This window comes from Pelophylax lessonae (assembly GCF_965119305.1).
Source record: "Pelophylax lessonae genome assembly, chromosome: 12".
NCBI lineage: Eukaryota > Metazoa > Chordata > Amphibia > Anura > Ranidae > Pelophylax > Pelophylax lessonae.
The window spans coordinates 93243736-93265616 of record NC_138779.1 but is presented as its reverse complement, the minus strand read 5'-3'; the positions used below and the strand labels follow the sequence as shown (position 1 = coordinate 93265616).

At 41.1% G+C, this 21881-nt stretch overlaps 1 protein-coding gene across 1 annotated transcript in view; it reads right to left on the bottom strand.

The window, feature by feature from the left end:
- Positions 1 to 21881, bottom strand: part of LOC309568083 (myosin-binding protein C, fast-type-like) — a 184826-nt gene that overhangs the window by 113346 nt on the left and 49599 nt on the right. The window contains exons 5-6 of the mRNA XM_082273656.1: positions 21265 to 21413; positions 13464 to 13581 (exon numbers count right to left, since the gene is read on the bottom strand). Coding sequence (XP_082129782.1) covers positions 13464 to 13581; positions 21265 to 21413 — 267 coding nt within the window. The remainder of the gene's footprint in view (positions 1 to 13463; positions 13582 to 21264; positions 21414 to 21881) is intronic.

The following is a 21881-nucleotide window of genomic DNA, read 5'->3' as shown; positions in this document are numbered from 1 at the left end:
CTTAATCTACATGCAGGTAAAAGGAGAAGTTAATCTATGCGCTACCACTAGAAAAAAGGGGGGAATAAGGAGGGAGCTGATTTGTAGAATGGAGCACCCGGACTCTGCAGCTAATTCCTTAGTGTCACCACATACAAAGTAAATTAAAGAAAAAGAGAATAATCAGCGCAAGATGTCACTGCTGGATGAACCACAAATATAGAAATAAACCTAATCAGAAGATAAATGATTCTTAAATTCTTCTAAAATCATAAATTAATGAATGATGTGCAAAAATTCAAGTGCTTAATAAGTGAGTAACAAAATACTTCAACAAAGATGTAAAGAGTGCTTCTATAAACAATTAGTTAAGATCTTGGAAAAGAAATTAAGAAATTAATAAAGAATTAAAGGTGATGTGAAAAAATCGGGTGAGTGCCCTCTGAAGAGTGAACCCCTGCAACCACAGGTTGCACAATAGGTGTGCAAATAATGAAAATAATGAAGTCAAATGATATGTTGAACTAATAAATGAAGTGATGAAAATAGTAGGGTGAGTGCCCTCTGATAAGTGAACCCCTACAACCAAAACAGGTTGTGCAGCGGGTAAAAGAAATAGAATAGAAAATGTGCCAGTGCAAATAACAAATGAGCAGCAATAAAAGTGCAGGTGAATTGGCAAGTGAATAGCAATCTGTTGATTGTCAAGTGTCCCAAAAAACAAAAAAAAATTTAAATAAAAAATATCTCCAATGGAAAGGTATCACAGACTGGACAAGAAGAGTGATAAAACAGTTCAAAAAGTCTGTGCCCCCCCCCAAAAAAGGGGGGTGATAATAAAAAACTTCAGATAAATGTTCATCAAAGTTCATAAAGTGCAGTGAAGTGAAATGCTTCAAGTGACAACCCAGTGCAAAACTTTCGTGAGCTAGGAAATCCACATAAGTGTGTAATGGCCGCTCACCTCCATTAACACTCAAACGAGCGTTTCAGGTATATATGGTCAACCTGCAGACCCTCCAGATCAAATTTCCAATCGATCACACTCCTCCAATGAGAGTACACTGGATATGCTGGATAGATGGGGCCGTGGACCGGAAGTGACGTCACCACGGCTTCTCCCGACGCGTTGCATCACAAAATCATGTGACTTTTTCAAGGGTAAGCCATTGGGTGACAGTCTCAGATATAAATAACGTCCTGGTAGCCATAGGAACCAGCACAAACGCCATTCTGCTGTTAACCCACACGCAATCTATATACCACCGGAGAATACATAGCCACAGTATCTTAATTCCTCAGGGTTTTGATGTTAATATTCAAACTAGGTATTCAAACAATAAAACAACAATAATAATAATGTTAATGTTTAAAAAACTGGTTATAGCAGCAATCTAACCAGAAACGCCACCTAGTGTTCAATCAACATAAATACCATGATCTGATTAAATATATTGAGACTGCATATGACACCTAGTGTTGAGAAAACATAAATGCAGTCATCTGTTTTATTCATGGAACAAGGGATGCCACCTAGTGTTTAAATAGTATATTACCTCCATGAAGAAAAAACATTGATGTTTCCAAACATAATATTAATATTAAAATATTAAACTATTGGTAAAATCAATCTTAATGAATCAGGCTATTTTAAAAAAGCATAATGGGTTAAGAACATCATGGTGTAAAAATGACAATTGATAAAACCATCCATAAATCAATAAAAAGACAGTATATATAAAAATATAATAATATTTGAAAAGTGTGCAGAGGAGAGACACAGGACAGGTGGAGATAGAGGCTCAAAAGTCCTCAATTCTAAAAAGATAAAATTAGGTCATACTGAAAGCCACTGGATAGTAAAGGACAATAAATCAATAATCAGAGATAAAACAATTCAGGTCGAATTCTATATTCAACCTTGCTGGCGTCAGTGTCTGTAGCTCAAAAATCCAACGGGATTCAGCTTGGCTTAATGTTTTAATATTATTGCTTCCTCTCCAGTGGGGTTTATATTTTTCAATACCCCAAAAGAGAAGGGAGGAAGGATCTTTTTTATGTTTTTCTGCATAATGTTTAGAGACACTGTGTTTAGGGTATCCTTTCTGGATATTTTGCACATGTTCCCTTAGCCGCTTCCACAGGGGTCTTTTCGTCCTGCCAACATATTGAAGTTGGCATGGACATTGCAGTACATACACAGCTCCTTCTGTTCTACATGATAGAAATTCTCTTAATTTATAGCTTTTTCCAGTTTTTGTCGATGTAAATTCTTCTTTTTTCTTTCTATTTCCTGCATTTCTTTTACAGGCATAACAGCCTTTGCAAGGATAGAAACCTTTTCCCTCAAAAAAAGTAAAATTACTCTTTTTGGGTTGATCCAAAATGTTTTTTGCTATCATGTTTCTAAGTATGTGGGCTCTCTTGTATGTAAATCTGGGGCAATGAGGTAGAAATTCAGCTAAAGTTTTATCCGCCAGGAGAACTTTCCAATGTTTTTTTTATTATTGTTTCCACCTTTTTATGTTGTGTGTTGAAGTCCAGAATAAGGGAGGGGTTTTGGTATCTAGACTCATGTTTAATTTTCTTCTTTGTATTGTTCAGTAATACTTCTCTGTTAATATCTCCAACTTCTTTTATTTCCTTCTTTAAAAATTCATTATCATATCCTTTATCTATAAAACGATGTTTTAAAATTTCAGCCTGTTCTTTATAGTCTTTAAAATCTGTACAGTTACGCCTGATTCTCGTTAGTTGGCCTTTGGGTATGTTGATCAACCATGGTTTGTAGTGGCAACTGCTCATAGGCAAATAACTATTTTTGTCCACAGGTTTAAAAAAAGTTTTGGTCTTGAGTGAATTATTTTCTCATGAGATTTCTAAATCTAAAAATTTAATTTTTTCTTCACTCACGGTCCATGATAAAACTATATTTTTGTCATTATGCGTTAATGCTTCAATAAACGTGGATAAGCTCTCCATATTCCCTGTCCATAGGATCAGGATATCATCAATGAACCTCTTGTATAATAGCAGCTCGTCTGGTCGATTATTGAATATGCTATCTTCCTCCTAATTAGCCATATAAAGATTTGCAACACTGGGCGCAAACTTTGCGCCCATTGCAACTCCCTGTAAATGGCTATAGTATTCTGACCCAAACCAGAAGTAATTATGTTCCAGGCTAAATTTTAGACACTTTAATAGAAATTTCCTTTGCTTCCGGTTGATGTCACTCATGGCTCGTAATGCCCATTTTGTTGCTGATAAAGCTTCTTCATGGTTAATAATTGTATACATACTAGCAACATCTGCTGTGGCTAATATCAATGTATCATTATTTAATGAAATTCTCTCCAATTGTTCCAGTAGATCCTTTGTGTCTTTTAAATACGCTTTTGTTGATTGCACTACAGGTTGTAAGAACCAGTCTATATATTCGCCTAATCTTGATCCAATCGAATTCATACTATTCACAATGGGTCGCCTGGGTGGATTTGTGCCATCCTTGTGAATTTTAGGCAGAGTGTACAGAATCGGGATTCTACAGGTATTCGGTATGAGATATTGTGCTTCCTTCTCGTTAAGAAGTAATTTCTTTTTTCCTTCTGTTATTAAAAGCTGAAGATCTTTCTTGTAAAACTTAGTAGGATTCAATAAAAGTTTCTGATAAGTGCATGAGTCAGATAACTGTTTAAGAATTTCTTTGTTGTATGCTTCTTTAGTTTGAATCACAATTGAACCTCCCTTGTCTGCTGGTCTTATTACAATATTATATCTTTCTTCCAGTTTTTTTATTCCTTCTTTTATATCTGTCGCATCCCATGCTTTTCTAATTTGCAGATCTTGAAGGTCTTTCGTAACTAGTTTCTTAAAGACTTCACTGTGATCAATGTTTATTCCTGACGGATTAAACAGAGATTTATTTTTTAAATCAGTATGAATAATAGTTGAGTCAATGCGTCTAATAATTTGCGGTTCTCCAGGTTTCAATAACATATATTTTTTTATATTAATTTTTCTAGTGAATTTACATAAATCCACATATGTGTCAAATTTGTTTAAGTTTTTCTTTGGTGCAAACTTGAGACCTTTGTCTAGGACTCTTTTCTCCTGTGTAGTTAGCTCAATTCCGCCTAGATTATAGATGCCTTCTCCTAATATTCTCTTTTTCGCTTGTTTTTTCCGGCCTGCTCTGCATCCTCTCTTATTTCTCCGCTTTTCCTGGCTCCTCTTTCGGGAGGTGGTGTTCTTCTTCTCTGCTTTTCTCCTTCCGATCCTCTGGGTGTTCTCTGTGGGCGATCTTCTAAAAAATGTCTTTCCCTGCTCCTGTCCTCTCTATGTCTTTCCCTTCTGTTTTGATGTCTTGGTGAAGTATCACGATCTTGGTCTCTCCTATCATCTCTATGTTTTTCACTTCTGTTTTGTTGTCTTGGAGGCGTGTTTTGATTTTCATCTCTCCTTAAAGCATCATATCTGTCATACGTGGGGATATCATACCTCTTGTGATCATAGTTATGTCTTTTTGGGGTATAATGACCTCTTGGGCTTCTTTTATTTTCATGGTGTTCTTTTCTTGGACTTCTTTTATGTTCATAATGGTCCCTTCTAGGACTTCTCCGGTTATCATAATGATTTCTTTTTGGACTTCTTCTCCTTTCGGAGTATTGGGGCTGATGGTATGTCGATTGATCTGGTGTTCTTCTGTATTCTTGTTGGTAGTAACCATTTTGAGGTGGTTGATAGTATCCATGTTGTTGATACTGTGGTGGCTGATAATATAATTGTTGTTGATGGGGAGTTCTATTATCTTGTTGGTAGTAGCCATTTTGCGGTTGCCTGTATTGCCCATTATTTCTCCGAAACGGTTTCTTCCATTGATTGTTGTTGTTTTGGGGTCTCTTTTTCCAGAATGGCGTCCTTTGGTTCGGTGGCTGGTCAATTTCATTCCTAGGTGTGTTATAGGTATGATATTCTCTCGGTTTAGGGTCCTCCTTAAGCCTAATTTCTCTAGTAGGAGTATCAGTGTCTTGGTTTCTTTCTGGTGGGGTATAGGCAGAATTCACTACATTAGTCATCTGCCATATAAATACTACATCATCTTGGTAATCTTTTAGGTCTCTGGTATACTTTCTTTTCTTCCTTGCTGCTGTTTCTTTATCCTTATGTTCCATATCCCTGTTCAACTGTCTTGAGAGATTGTCAAACTCAGGGGTGTCTTTCAGGGGTTCTATAGTATCTTTCAGAACTTTTAACTGTCTATCGATGTTCCTGATTTTATTTTGTTTCCTTTTGATTAAGAAATCTAGAAGTTCTAATCCTTTATTGTTGAAAAAGTTAAACCAGTCATCTATGGACTCTTTATCTAAGAGTCTATCACTAATGGGTACATCCCATCTTAATCTCCTCGGGACCAATTTTTCTTTTATATATTTCTCATGGGTGGTAATATCCCACCATGAATTGACCTTCTTCTCCATGAGATGCTTCATTTTTCTGAAGCAGCTTTCTATATCTCCTGTAGGTACAGTTTCTTGTTTGGAGAAAATATCCTCCAAATTAACCGACCTCTTTTCCAGGTAATCGAATACCTCCATGGTGGCTGCACAGATGGTAAGATAATAAACACAGATAAAAGGAGAAGTTAATCTATGCGCTACCACTAGAAAAAAGGGGGGAATAAGGAGGGAGCTGATTTGTAGAATGGAGCACCTGGACTCTGCAGCTAATTCCTTAGTGTCACCACATACAAAGTAAATTAAAGAAATAGAGAACAATCAGCGCAAGATGTCACTGCTGGATGAACCACAAATATAGGATTAAACCTAATCAGAAGATAAATGATTTTTAAATTCTTCTAAAATCATAAATTAATGAATGATGTGCAAAAATTCAAGTGCTTAATAAGTGAGTAACAAAATACTTCAACAAAGATGTAAAGAGTGCTTCTATAAACAATTAGTTAAGAGCTTGGAAAAGAAGCACCTTAATAAACAATTAAAGGTGATGTGAAAAAATCGGGTGAGTGCCCTCTGAAGAGTGAACCCCTGCAACCACAAGTTACACAATAGGTGTGCAAATAATGAAGTCAAATGATATGTTGAACTAATAAATGAAGTGATGAAAATAGTAGGGTGAGTGCCCTCTGATAAGTGAACCCCTACAACCAAAACAGGTTGTGCAGCGGGTAAAAGAAATAGAATAGAAAATGTGCCAGTGCAAATAACAAATGAGCAGCAATAAAAGTGCAGTTGAATTGGCAAGTGAATATCAATCTGTTGATTGTCAAGTGTCCCAAAAAACAAAAAAAAAATTTAAATAAAAAATATCTCCAATGGAAAGGTATCACAGACTGGACAAGAAGAGTGATAAAACAGTGCAAAAAGTCTATGCCCCCCCCAAAAAAGGGGGGTGATAATAAAAAAAACTTCAGATAAATGTTCATCAAAGTTCATAAAGTGCAGTGAAGTGAAATGCTTCAAGTGACAACTTTATTAAGGTGCTTCTTTTCCAAGCTCTTAACTAATTGTTTATAGAAGCACTCTTTACATCTTTGTTGAAGTATTTTGTTACTCACTTATTAAGCACTTGAATTTTTGCACATCATTCATTAATTTATGATTTTAGAAGAATTTAAGAATCATTTATCTTCTGATTAGGTTTATTCCTATATTTGTGGTTCATCCAGCAGTGACATCTTGCGCTGATTCTTCTCTATTTCTTTAATCTACATGCAGGGGTGCCAGATGCAATGGATTTCAATGTTTTTTTTTTTTTTTTTGGAAGCAAGTAATTAAAGCCTGATGCTCTAATTGGCTTAAAAAAAGGGTGGGCTCGGAGCCTGCGTCTCGAGCCCACCCACTCATGTGACAATAGAGAATTAATATTCGCTATTGTCTTCCTGATACTCTTCCTGGCCAATCAGGAAGAAAAACCTGAGACTTGATTACCCAGGGAGTCTTAGGAGAAGCAATGGCCCCAGAGCGAGGAGCAGTAGTCCTACCATCTGCCTCCTAAGGAAAGGAGGCCCCTGATTGCTGTTTTTCCATCCATCTCCCGTGAGCGGGATCGCTGCCTTCCCGTCTGTCTCACGCAGTTAGGGGGGTGGTGTTGGTTTGCTGCCCCCCCCCCCCCCACAAAAATATTGAACATCAGCCGCTACTGAAAGTCAGCAGCTACATATACTATAGCTGCTGACTTTTAATATTAGGGCACTTACCTGTCCTGGAATCCAGCAATGTCGGGACTCCAGCCAATAGTTCTATTGGCTCTCAGGTGCTGCTGCCACCGTAGCCTGTAAGGGAAATCAGCAGTGAAGCCTTGCGCCTTCATAGCCGATTCCCTACTGTGCACAGGAGTGGATCAAGAGTCTAGTCTTGTGAGGGGCACTGCCAGAAAATAAGGATTTTCTTACAGAGCCAATCCTTGGAAATGGAATCCTGCCAGACAGTGTCACTAATCTTCCCTCCTATGCGGCTGGGAGGAAGTGACCTATTAAAATAATGCCACTTCCTCTCAGAGAGGAGGACGTAGGGAAGAATAGTGAGACCTGCTAACCACAGTGATGAAAATGTTAAGGCTAGCCGCGACGGTCTAAACAATGGCAGTGGTCTTAACACTTTTATCAACTTCATGGGAGATATTTGAGATCTCCCCATGGGTCTCCTGATATGCAGTTTTTTTGTGGGCAATTTGTTGGGGCAATGGCTGGTGTTGGCGCTTCAATTATCATGGCACCATGGTTGATATGGTGTCAGGACGATTGAAGTGCATTATTCCTATTATTACATTGTAATATAAAATGAAATAATTCAATTCACCATAATGCAGAATCAGCGGGAGCCCTAAGCATGTCACATGCCATGGTCGACTGCTACCAGATGTAACTTGTCAACTGCCAGGTCACCTGCCACTAACTTCAGCTTGTCACTTGCCCCATCACCTGCCATCAGATGCAGCTTATCACTTGCCACCGTCGCCTGCCACCAGATGCAGCTTGTCACTTGCCACCGTCGCCTGCCACCAGATGCAGTTTGTCTCCTGCCACCATATGCGGATTGTCGCTTGCCACGCCATCTTTCTTCACATGCAGCTTGTCACTTGCTGCGTTACTTGCCACCAGATGCGGATTTTCACTTGCCACATCACCTGCTGTCAGATGCGGATTGTCACTTGCCACGCTGTCTGCCACCAGATGCAGCTTGTCATTTGCCACGTTGCCTGCCACCAGATGTGGATTGCCACATCACTTGTTATCTAGAGTGGATTGTCACTTTCCAGTTGCTGTGTCCCAGAGTGAGGGCGGGCAGTGACAGATAATGTAATCTCTCTGCTGCCCACAGCTGCACAGTGAGGTCAGTGTTCTGTCAGATGCTGAACCGCAGTGATCTGCCCGCCCACTCACCTGCCTGCCAGCCCGCTCACCCGCTGGCCCGCTTACCGGCCTGCCCACCCCTCCGCTCCCCCGCCGGCCGGCTCACTTTTTTCCCAGGGGGCAATTTCCCTGTTGCCCCCCCTGGATCCGCCCCTGACTGTGCATGCGCGAAAGTATACCCAGACGAGGTATGGTTCCGCTTTTGAGTGGTACTCTGCTTTAAGGGCTTAAGTAAAGGAAATCTTTCTAATGGAATTACAGATAACAGTATACAACATACATGGGTTCTAATCCTTCCCCACTTTATTAAAAATCTAAAGTTTTGGCTGTATATACACTTTACTTAACAGCGTCACCTTCTCTTAACTGCCCTAGGCTCTCTCTTTCCTAATGTTGAGTTTAAGGGGCCTGTGTTCACATTCAATCACTGTCAGCCACTGACTTATTCTCAGGGAGCAATTCTTCATATTACAGAATGGCGGCCTCTAATGTGAGTTTGTGCTTGGTTTTGGCAGTAGATTGTGTTCTTTTCTACATCTATTTTGCTATTGGCTTGCTTGAGAATAGCAGGAAACATACTTTTCGCATTTATGAAATGCAAGCATTTCAAATTTCAGTAGAAAGTATAACCAGACAGGTTATGGTAAGTGGTTAAGAACCCAAATGCTCTCCACTAAACCAGTGAGAAGCACATTAGAGCCTTCAAAAAATCAAAGTCTTGATGGATGGTGTGGATAATTAATAACATTTTAATAGCACCACGTCCCCTTGTAAAGCATTTTAAACCACAAGAAAATAGATTGGGACTTTTAAGGTGCTAACAAACCAACTAACAAATTAGAACATGATTGAAAGAAGTACAGGGGCGGACTGACCATACGGGCATTTAGGGCACTGCCCGGGGGCCCGGGGCCAGTAGGGGGCCCCATGATGCTCGCCATCTTTCTATATTCAGGGAAGCTGTCAGCATGGAAGTGAAGCCAAGTATAACACGGATGGACTATTTGGTGTGAGCTGGAGCAGGCACAGGGCAGAGGAACACACAGCAGCTCTGTGCTCCGAGGTTGTGTTACACTTTGAGCTATGGGAGAGTAAAAACAACATCTGATGTGGGAGTGCAGAGACAGTATTTCAGATTTGATGGACCAGCAAGCTGGAAGTAGAATTGAATGTCGGTAAAGCTTTCTGCTCTCTGTATGACTGCTCTGACTTGCTGACGTCCGTGGAAGAGAGACGTCCATGGAAGAGAGTGTTAACCATTGCTTATCTGCTGCAAGGAAATGCTGCACTGCTGCTATCCTCTGTTTTTGCATTAAAGCATATGTAAAGTGAAATTCTTGCCTCTGCTCATTGATTTTCTTACACTGAGCATAAAAAGCTGACTTGCCATATGCTTGCTGACAGAGGCGTAACCTAGAACTTTCAGGGCCCCAGTGCAAGAACCCATGGGGCCCCCCTGACCCCCAGGCTGGGCCCTTTCCATCCCTGAGGCCATTTGCTCCCATTTCAGGTTTCTTTATTACAATCCAACAGCAGGACCTTTTCACATGTTCTGTAGTGGATCTCCTTCCTGCTGTTTTGGTCCCCCCACAGTAGCAAAACACACCAGAGCCTGGTCGCATATGCGACCTTTGCAACCCTGGTAGTGTCAGTCAGTAGGGCAATGGATCGTGTCAGTAAGGCCGTGGACAGTGTCAGTAGGGCAGAGGATGGTGTCAGTAGGGCAGTTGAAGGTGTTAGTAGGGCAGTGGAAGGTGTCAGTAGAGCAGTGGACAGTGTCAGTAGAGCAGTGGACAGTGTCAGTAGAGCAGACGACAGAGTTAGTAGAGCAGTGGATGGTATCAGTAGAGCAGTGGATGGACGGTGTCAGTAGAGCGGAGGACGGTGTCAGCAGAGCAGTGGATGGTGTCAGTAGAGCAGTGGACTGTGCCAGCAGAGCAGTGGATGGTGTCAGTAAGGCAGGGGACGGTGTCAACCGAGCAGTGGATGGTGTCAGTAGGACAGTGGATGGTGTCAGTAGAGAAGTGGATGGTATCAGTAAAGCAGTGTACGGACGGTGTCAGTAGGGCAGAGGATGGTGTCAGTAGAGCAGTGGATGGTGTCAGTTGAGCAGTGGACGGTGTCAGTAGGGCAGTGGAAGGTGTCAGTAGAACAGTGGACGGTGTCAGTAGAACAGTGGATAGTATCAGTAGAGCAGTGTACGGACAGTGTCAGTAGAGCAGTGGATTGTGTCAGTAGGGCAGTGGGCGGTGTCAGTAGGGCAGTGGAAGGTGTCAGTAGAACAGTGGACGGTGTCAGTAGAGCAGTGGACAGTGTCAGTAGAGCAGTGGACAGTATCAGTAGAGCAGTGGATAGTGTCAGTAGAGCAGTGGATAGTGTCAGTAGAGCAGTGGACGGTGTCAGTAGAGCAGTGGATGGTGTCAGTAGAGCAGTGGACTGTGTCAGTAGGGCAGTGGATAGTGTCAGTAGAGCAGTGGATAGTGTCAGTAGGGCAGTGGATAGTGTCAGTAGGGCAGTGGACGGTGTCAGTAGGGCAGTGGATGGTGTCAGTAGGGCAGTGGATGGTGTCAGTAGGGCAGTGGATCGAGTCAGTAGGGCAGTGGACGGTGTTAGTAAAGCAGTGGAAGGTGTCAGTAGAGCAGTGGATGGTGTCAGTAAGGCAGTGGATGGTGTCAGTAGGGCAGTGGATGGTGTCAGTAGGGCAGTGGACGGTGTCAGTAGAGCACTGGATGGTGTCGGTAGGGCAGTGGAGGGTGTCAGAAGAGCAGTGGACGGTGTCAGTAGGGCAGCGGATGGAGTCAGTAGGGCAGTGGACGGTGTTAGTAAAGCAGTGGAAGGTGTCAGTAGAGCAGTGGATGGTGTCAGTAGGGCAGTGGAAGGTGTCAGTAGGGCATTGGATGGTGTCAGTAGGGCAGTGAATGGTGTCAGTAGGGCAGTGGACGGTGTCAGTAGAGCACTGGAGGGTGTCAGAAGAGCAGTGGATGGTGTCAGTAGGGCAGTGGACGGTGTCAGTAGAGCACTGGACGGTGTCAGTAGGGCAGTGGACGGTGTCAGAAGAGCAGTGGACAGTGTCAGTAGAGCAGTGGACGGTGTCAGTAGGGCAGTGGACAGTGTCAGTAGGGCAGTGGACGGTGTCAGTAGGGCAGTGGAAGGTGCCAGTAGGGCAATGGAAGGGGTCAGTAGTCTTTTATTTTTGTTCATTTTTTTTACCAATTTATTTTATTATTTTGTTTTACAATTTTATTTTTTATTACTTTATACAACTTTTTTTAGGAGCCCATTTGGGAGGCTTTGGTGATATACCAGGGTTCTAAACAGACCTCTAATCTTTCACCTTGGAGCGAAAATAAGAAAGAAAGAAAGAAAGAAGATTGAGGACACAGCCAGGGCTGGTGCAAGGATTCTTGACACCCTAGGCGAAACCACATTTTGCCGCCCCCCATTGGCTCGGCCCCTGACTCCACCCCCTTTTCCCTGCCCATGTATACGGTGGCAGGGGTGAAGATTTTTTGTGGCGCCTCTCTACCTATTTCTTCAGCCGTGGTCCCTAGGCCTGCACCTGCTCTTCTGGGCCCAGACTGAAGACAAATAATGGCAACACCGGCTGGCTTCCTCAGGCCAGCTGTGGTCTGCAGGTATACAGAAAAGCTAGGGAGGTATACGGACAGGCTGGGGATGTATACGGACAGGCTGGGGATGTATACAGACAGGCTGGGGATGTATACAGACAGGCTGGGGTGGTATGCGGACAGGCTGGGGTGGTATACGGACAGGCTGGGGATGTATACGGACAGGCTGGGGATGTATACGGACAGGCTGGGGATGTATACGGACAGGCTGGGGAGGTATGCGGACAGGCTGGGGATGTATACGGACAGGCTGGGTTGGTATACGGACAGGCTGGGGATGTATACGGACAGGCTGGGGATGTATACAGACAGGCTGGGATGGTATGCGGACAGGCTGGGGATGTATACGGACAGGCTGGGGTGGTATACGGACAGGCTGGGGTGGTATACGGACAGGCTGGGAATGTATACGGACAGGCTGGGGTCGTATGCGGACAGGCTATGGTGGTATGCGGGCAGGCTGGGGATGTATACGGACAGGCTGAGGATGTACAGTATACGGACAGGCTGGGGTGGTATGCGGACAGGCTGGGGTGGTATGCGGACAGGCTGGGGATGTATACGGACAGGCTGGGGTGGTATACGGACAGGCTGGGGATGTATACGGACAGGCTGGGGATGTATACGGACTGGCTGGGGTGGTATGTTGACAGGCTGGGGATGTGTACGGACAGGCTGGGCTGTGGGTGTGGCTTGAGTGTGGATGGGGACACAGGGGGCCCCATGATCTCCTATTGCCCGGGGGCCCCATGAGTTGTCAGTCCGCCCCTGAAGAAGTACAATGATTATTGGGTTACACAATTAAAAATTCCACACTAAAACATGGTTTTGTTATCCTCATTTATTGCAGCAATGCTAAAGTTGGTATTCCCAACAGGTTTTGCCCATTGGTCTTCTTGAGGGGGAGCAGCCGCTGGTACCTTAGAACCTGATATTTACCAATCATCTATTGAGTTTGAAAGCAGCCTCAAAATGGTGTCACACCAGGGAATTCTTTGGTGACCACATAAGGTATAACTAGACCAGAACAGAATATATTAGAGAAAACCCCAAGGGTGCTCCCTTTTCCTGGAAAATGAAAATGCCCGCTTGGAATAAGCTTAGGTATTGGATACAAAATGGAACAGGATCACCCATGTGGTTCTGGCTAAGCTTATTGCAAGCATAACATTAATATATAGTAACCAAAACAGATACAAACATTGTAGCCCCTTTACACACCTATGCATTGCATTAATGCACACCACTCTGTGAGGCCCTTTGTTGTGCCACTCCTTCCTTTTGGCACCCAACGCTCAAGTACACTGGATGCTGATGGACCGGTACTGCAGTGATATTTGTGTTGATGTGTGCTAAAATGTTGGCAGCCAGTTCAAATAAGTGGGTTACCTTAGTAATGCAAAAGGTGGTGCCTTAAAGTGCTAGCGTCGCACACCTAAAAAGCTTTTAAAGACTTAAGGGTCTTTAATACATTTCTATACCTTCCACATCAATATTGAAGGAGCAGCTGTCACATTTGTCCTTGGAAGTCACTTCAACTCTGTAGCCACCAGTATCTTCTTTAATTGCCTTGAGGATCTTGAGCTCAAAATTGTATATCTGTAAAGAAACAATACAGATGTTTTATATGAAAGTGTGACTACAGTCTTCAGCTTCCTTATTTTTATAGCCCAACTGTAGCCATTGTTTTTATAGTTTTGGATTAAGTGGGAAGGATATGTTTTTTTGCTTTGTGTGTCCCCTCTCTGGAGATTTACCAATGCTTCCTAATGCAAGATGGATATATCATAAGGTAGGAGGGATTACTTTAACAGGGACACAGGCAGCAATAAAAAATCTTTTGGCTTGAGTTGGAATTCATATCTGATTCATAAAGGCTATGTGATTCACAAAGGCTAAGGCCTTCTTTGGCTGAAACGTTTTAGCATTATCCTGCGGTGTTTTTATCCTGTGAATTAAGAAGATCATACAGCCCACAGACGATTCCTGAATTTTTTGTTTTATGCTGATTTGTAGGTTACCAGTCAGGTGTAGATCAATTTAACTATACAGAGTTCCTCACCAAACTGCTGCAATCTAGTGGTCATATTGCGATAAACTGAACTCTCTATTTGCTCATTTAAAGCGGCTATAAACCCCGGCTGGCTAAAGAGAATAAAAAATGTATGTGTGATCAGCCAGAGCCCTGATGAAGTCACTCCCACGCATGCATGTGGGGACCCTCAGTTTCAGCACAAAGCTCTGAAGTTTCATTAGGGTATGCCGGACCTTCAGAGCGCATGCGCCGGTGACGTAACCAGCTGGATCCAGGGTGAATATCTCCTTAACAGTGCACGATTAGGAGATATTTACTTTACCTATAGGAGGTAAGTCTTATTATAGGCTTGCCTGTAGGTAAAAACCACAAAGTGGTTACTACTTTAACCTACTGCCATTTACTTTAATCCGTAACAATTTATTAGGTCTCCACTACCCAGTCTGGCGTCTACTTCCTGATAATAAAATTATAATTGTAGCAGAGTATTCATCTCTCTGCTCTCAAAAGTTTTGCAGCTTCTATTTGCTTAACCTGGTGTACTAGAGGGGCCAAGGTTGTTCACAGGGTTGAGGCAAAGAACAGAGAACCCAAACTACCAAGTGGCTGCTCCATGGATAGAGCTACATTTGCCTTTTCAATAATTTATTCAGCCCCAGTTTCTAATTTTTGAGCCATTCCTAGGTGAATTGGCTAGTGTGCTTTGGATCATTATTTTGTTATTTTGCTGAAAAATCCATTTTTGGTTCATCTGCAACTTTTGGACAGATGGCTTCACAGTCTCATCAATAGGAATGAGCTTCCGTTTAGGTCTGAACTTTGCCTTTTGGCCATTCTTTCAAACACCAGAATTTTTGCTTTTTTTTTTTTTTTTTTTTGCAGGAGCTGAATATCATATATAGTAGCATTTTTCTTAAGCTACTATATATGATAGCTTTCTGTCAATGGTTGTTAAGGAAGCAGTGATTGCTGGCACCTGCCATGTCCTTAACAACCAGTGATGTCTCAAGGCCCAATTAATTTGAATCCCCAACCATGTACCCAAGGGGCAGGGATAACACTGATGTCACTGAGCAAATATGGCCACAAGGTCAGGAGAGTCAGAAGCAGATTGTGTTGGTGGTCTCTCAGATGGATTATGTGGTTAACAATAGATTTACAGCAGGGTACTTTTACTTCTTCATTATAAACGTCTTGCTATAAACTGTGTAAGTGTGTTTATCTACTCTTCACTTTTTTGTAAGAATGAATAGGAGTTCTATGTTCCCCTTACTCATTCTGGGGGACCCTTTATTGCTAAAGGGGGCTTCCAGATTCCATTAAGCCCACAGACTCCCACAACCACTGGCCAGGGTTGTGGGGAAGAGGCCCTGGACTTCATTACTTCATTAGTATGGGAACAAGGTATTTTGCCAGTCGGCAAAGGCTGGCAAGGTACCCCCAATCAGGGGGTGTGTGTGATCCCTGCGCTGTCTGAGGTGGCCAGAGACTCCCTGCTGCAGCGCCACTGGGACTGATACTAAAGCAGTAAATGATATAATTCAAAGGGTAGTGGTGCGCTTCAGGGATTGGCTCTAATGGATCTCTATTTGGGTTGGTGGCAGTGATGTGTACAATTCTTGCTTTAAAGGTGCTCCGCGTGATAAATATAATATTTATGTTTTTAAATAATTAGGTGATGAAAGTGCAGGTGTATTAATCAAATCAGTCAATATCAAGGTTTTCTTAAAATAAATAAATATATGAGTACGGTGTGTATCAATGGATAAATAAATAAATAAATAAATATCAGAGTGCTACTTCTTTACCAGTGATATCAATAAATAAATTATATAAATCCAGTGTTGGTCTTCAATCTGATTCATAAACAATAAAACACATATATATTGTGCTCAAAATAAAGTGCTACATGCAATTTTCTATTAAAACGGTGCTAGAAAAGATGTCTGTGAATAGTTCAATTGTAATCCTTCAAATATAAATATTTAAATGAAATAGTCCAAAAGAAAAAATTATATAGAGTACATCCAAAATAGCTTGTGTGAATACGTTCCTCGCTTATATCCGTGCTTCACTCATGCAATTAAGTGACTATGATCTCCTTCACCTTGTGTGTCACCTCTGAGTGCTCTAGCCTCTCACCTTATAGGCAAGATCAATTTGCCTTTGGTATCTATCCAAGCTCAACGATAGACTCAATTTCTCTCAATCCAGGTCCTTTCTTACTTAGTGGAGCTGCTTTCTTGGATCCCTCTAAATGTTTGTCTTGATCGTTTTTTGTACTATCCTCTTTGTCCGATCTTTGTTCGTCCCAGGTAATTTGAGTTCCTGACAGGAACTCAAATTACCTGGGACGAACAAAGATCGGACAAAGAGGATAGTACAAAAAACGATCAAGACAAACATTTAGAGGGATCCAAGAAAGCAGCTCCACTAAGTAAGAAAGGACCTGGATTGAGAGAAATTGAGTCTATCGTTGAGCTTGGATAGATACCAAAGGCAAATTGATCTTGCCTATAAGGTGAGAGGCTAGAGCACTCAGAGGTGACACACAAGGTGAAGGAGATCATAGTCACTTAATTGCATGAGTGAAGCACGGATATAAGCGAGGAACGTATTCACACAAGCTATTTTGGATGTACTCTATATAATTTTTTCTTTTGGACTATTTCATTTAAATATTTATATTTGAAGGATTACAATTGAACTATTCACAGACATCTTTTCTAGCACCGTTTTAATAGAAAATTGCATGTAGCACTTTATTTTGAGCACAATATATATGTGTTTTACTGTTTATGAATCAGATTGAAGACCAACACTGGATTTATATAATTTATTTATTGATATCACTGGTAAAGAAGTAGCACTCTGATATTTATTTATTTATTTATTTATCCATTGATACACACCGTACTCATATATTTATTTATTTTAAGAAAAGGTACCCCCAATGTTGAGGGCATGTGGCCTTGTATAGTTTGGGGGGGGGGGTGTATGCACATACGCCTCTTCCCTGGGGGGTCAGATATGGATTATGAGAACCCCAGCTTTTCACATTTTTTTTGTGTGGTATTCCACCATAAAATTCCTACCAGACCCAAAGGGTATGAATATTGGGGGAGGGATGAATATTGGGAGGACCAGTGGGGGGGTTCCTGTTGATGTCCATATAAAATCCTCATCAAGGATAAGGGTCTGGTATGTATTTTTTGCATGTATTTTCTCATTAAAGTGTCATTAAGTGAAGACTATAAAAAACTCTCATGCTATATATCAGAGTATTAAAACTCGCAAAGCCACTAAAGCATTTGTTTTTTGTAGAGTGAATTTTGGCTGGTTGATCCTGCCTTCAGATGTCCCTCTCATATTCTCTGTGTTCCCACTGTCGGTTGTAATTGTGTGGACATACTAGTGTCCTCTACTGAGCATGCTCAATTTCAGTTCCCTTCTAAGCTCTTCAATTCCTTATCTTTCTTATCTGTGCAGCCTTGCATGACTATAGAGTCACACATGTGGGCCTATACACAGTGGTAAATTACACTCCGCTCCCTCCCTCCTCCTCCATGTCTTCCTTTTGCTAAACACTATGGGACAGGATATACAGTTAGGACCATATATATTTGGACACAGGCACAATTTTAGATTTTTTCACATATTTACCAAAACATATTTAAGCTATAGTTAGATAATGTATATGGGCTGACAGTGCACACTCTCAGGTTTAATTTGAGGGTATGTACCTCCAAATCGGAGGAAGGGTTTAGGAATTACAGCTCTTAAGAATAGCCATCCCCCTTTTTTAAGGGACCAAAAGTAATTGGACAATTGAATCAAAAGCTGTTTCATGGACAGGTGTTGGCTACTCTTTTGTTATTTCTCCATCAACTAAGCAGGTAAAAAGTTCTGGAGTTGATTCTAAGTGTGGTATTTGCATTTGGAATCTATTGCTGTGAATCTACATCGTGCGTTCAAAGAAGCTGTCCATGCAAGAGAAACAGGCCATAGTAAGGCTTCAAAAACGAAACCAATCCATCAGAGAAATAGCAGCAACATTAGGAGTGGCCAAATCAACAGTTTGGTACATTATGAGGAAAGAAGAACGCACTGGTGAGCTCAGCAACATAAAAAGGCCTGGACATCCACGGAAGACAACAGTGGTGGATGATCGCAGGATCCTCTCTATGGTAAAGAAAAACACAGTCACAACATCCATACAAGTGAAGGACACTCTCCGGGAGGTGGGCGCAGCATTGTTAAAGTCTACAATCAAGAGAAGAATCCATGAGAGCAAATACAGGGGGTTCACCACAAGGTGTAAACCATTCATAAGCCTGAAGAATAGAAAAGCCAGATTAGACTTTGCCAAAAAAACATCTAAAAAAGCCAGACCAGTTCTGGAAAAGCATTCTTTGGACGGATGAAACTAAGATTAATCTGTACCAGAATGACGGGAAGAAAAAAGTGTGGAGAAGGTTTGGAACAGCTCATGATACAAAGCACACAACATCATCTGTAAAAGATGGTGCAGGCAGTGTGATGCATGGGCATGCATGGCTTCCAATGGCACTGGGTCATTGGTGTTTATTGATGATATGACAGAAGACAGAAGCAGCCGGATAAATTCTGCAGTGTTTAGAAATATAGCCCAGATTCAGCCAAATGCAGCAAAGCTGATTGGACAGTGCTTCACAGTACAGATGGACAATGATCCAAAACACACTGCAAAAGCAACCTAGGAGCTCTTGAAGGAAAAGAAGTGGACTATTCTGCAATGGCTGAGTCAATCACCTGATCTCAACGTAATCAAGCATGCATTTCACTTGCTGAAGGCAAAACTAAAGGCAGAAAGACCCACAAACAAAGAACAACTGAAGACAGCTGCAGTTATAGCCTTGCAAAGCATCAGAAAGGAGGAAACCCAGTCTTTGGTATTGTCCTTGGGTTCCAGACTTCAGGCAGTCATTGCCAGTAAAGGATTCTCAGCAAAATATTAAAAATGAACATTTTTTTATGATTATATTCGTTTGTCCAATTACATTTGAACCCCTGCAAATGGGGGGACTGTGTATGAAAATGTTTGCAGTTCCTAAAATTTGTACTTGATATTTATGTTCAACCCCTAAATTCATTTGGATTGTTTTATTTTAATTTTATTCTGGTGGCATACAGAGCCAAATATATATGGACCTAACTGTAGTATGCTGACTGACTACATTCACTAAGAAACTCACAAAAACACTTAGTTTTAATATAAATCAGTAATAAATCAAATGTATTTGAAAATACATGTAAAGTAAAAAAGAACCTTGGAGATACCATCTGAACAAAGTGAAAGCTAATGTCAATCATCTGACTCCGCCTACACCATATTAATGCAAAAAAATACACATTTGATGTTCAATAAAAATTTAAAGGGAGCTATAAAACTGTTATTTAATATTTATAATCTAATTTGAATTGCTTCTCAAACTTTTTTTTTTTTAGTCATGTCACTGGCACAGAACCAATCAGGGCTGGCCAGACACATAGTCACACTGTAGAGAGCATAAATTTGCAGAGTAATAGAAGCCCCTCCCAAAGATCTTTCCTTGAAGATGAGCAGGAAAATATCATGTGACCCCACAACAGCACTGCAGGAATAGGACACATAGTATTAAAGTGGTATTAAACCCAAAAGCAAACATTTATTATATTGCAGCTTACCAACTCTTTTTTAAGCTTTCCTGCCTTTATTTGTACCTGTGATCTGGCCATTACTTTAGTAATGTTTGTTGAACCTGCCTCAAACTGAACCCAGGTATTGTATGTTTAGCTCATTTCCACACATCTAGTATACTTTGATATGACAGAAATCATAGAATACTACATAACTGTAAGCTGTCCAAACCCTGAACCATAACCATTTCCACCTCCGTGTTTTACAGTTGGTATGAAGAACTTCTCCTAAAATGCTGTTTTCAGCTTGTACCAAATTGTAGTTAAAGCAGAGTTTCACCCCCCCCCCTCCAAAAATTTAAAGTTAGCAGCTACACATACTGTAGCTGCTGACTTTTAATATTAGGACACTTACCTGTCCTGGAGTCCAGCGATGTCGGCACCGCAGCCGATGTTTCCATCGGCTGTCGGGTGCTGCCGCCACCATCACCGATAAGGGAATCCAGCAGTAAAACCTTGCAGCTTCACGGGCGGGTCCCTACTGCGCATGCGCGGAGCGACTGTGCATTTGGATTGGCTCGGCGGCAGAGGGTAGGAGGAGGGGGCCACACTTCGCCACGGTGCCGTTTCCACGATTTGGGGAAGGGTACCTGTCAAAAACAAGTACCCGTTCCCCCCTCCCCCCTGAAAGGTGCCAAATGTGGCACCGGAGGGGGGGGAGGAAGCAAATGAGCGATGTTCCACATTTGGGTGGAACTCCACTTTTATTTTTCCCTAGAGTGGAAAGTTTGATTTTTATAACTCTTAATCTTTTTAAATCCCTTGCTAGATTCATGGGCATCCAATCCATAATCTTCTTTCTGAGATCCTTAAAGAGCTCTGTTGATCTTGGAATAACACCACACATGTCAATAGCAAAGAACTAGACCACCAGACTTTGGATGTTTATGTTTTGAAAAGACAGCTTCAACCTGCAAACTTTCTAGGGTGGTTCTAATTAGCAGCACCTAATCGGGAACACCTGATTCCAATGACATGGATAAGAAGTGGTTATTATAGGGGTATACTTATTTTTGCCATGTGACAAATCTGCATTGTCATTTATTTCGATTATGTGAATGAATACACCATAACAATTTTATGTGTCATTTGTAATCACATTCTCATCTTTAGGCACTGTTGAAATAAAGTTCTAATGTTTGCCTGTTCAAATATATTGAAAAAGTACATTTTTCAGGGGCATACTTACTTTTTTACATGTAAGACGAAAGGCAACTAAATATCAGATCCAAAAGAGGAACTAAAGATTAAATCTGGCCATACAATTTCATTAAAAAATGTTTGTTTGAACAAAGTTTTTTTACATTTCTTTATAATATTAGGATGGTCAAATCTATGTTTGTTGCAGCAAAGATAAAATTAGAAGGAGCAGGATGGAAAAGGTATCTTGAACTAAAATATCTAACAGCGTATGTGGTCTTCATTAGGGAAAGTCCATTAATGTGATTTCATGGTTAGCACAGCATTTTAAAAAAGATAGCAAATTAAATTTGGTTTGACCATAATTTAAATGTTACATTTGTCATTACCTTCTTCTCTTTCTCAACAGTTTCCTTAAATTGAAAGCGGGTTCCACTTTTGCTTCCCAGTTCAAGCCATTTGCCTTTAAACCACTTAATTGTTGGCTTCGCGGCCAGCTGGCTGGCATCAACACTAGCACTTAGAAAGACATCTTTACCTATAAGAAAAATGATTTTCATAAATAATTCCATTCTTTATTTTAGGGTAAAATGTTATCTGGCATTTTATAGGCTTAAACTATTTAATTACAAGCTGAACCAATGCATTTATACTAACAGTTTTAATTATTTTCTGCAATTATGTAGTGGCAGAATATTATACATTGTTTTACAGAAGATACAACATTCATATCAGTCCTTCCCCTGAAAAGTTTACAGCCTTAAAGAAGAAGTAATACCATAATATTAAGCACAATATTGTACATTAGTGCACTTCACTCATTTATATGAATTTATGAACACTATTGGTAATCACTATATATCCCACTTATCACTTATTGTTTTACACTAGTACCAGCGCTCATCTTTATTTTTTGGTTATGTGTTAAATTGTATTATACAATTTTAAAGGGGCGACAGGTCAATTAAGTGTCTTAGAACCAGGCGCTTTCACACTACCACTCACC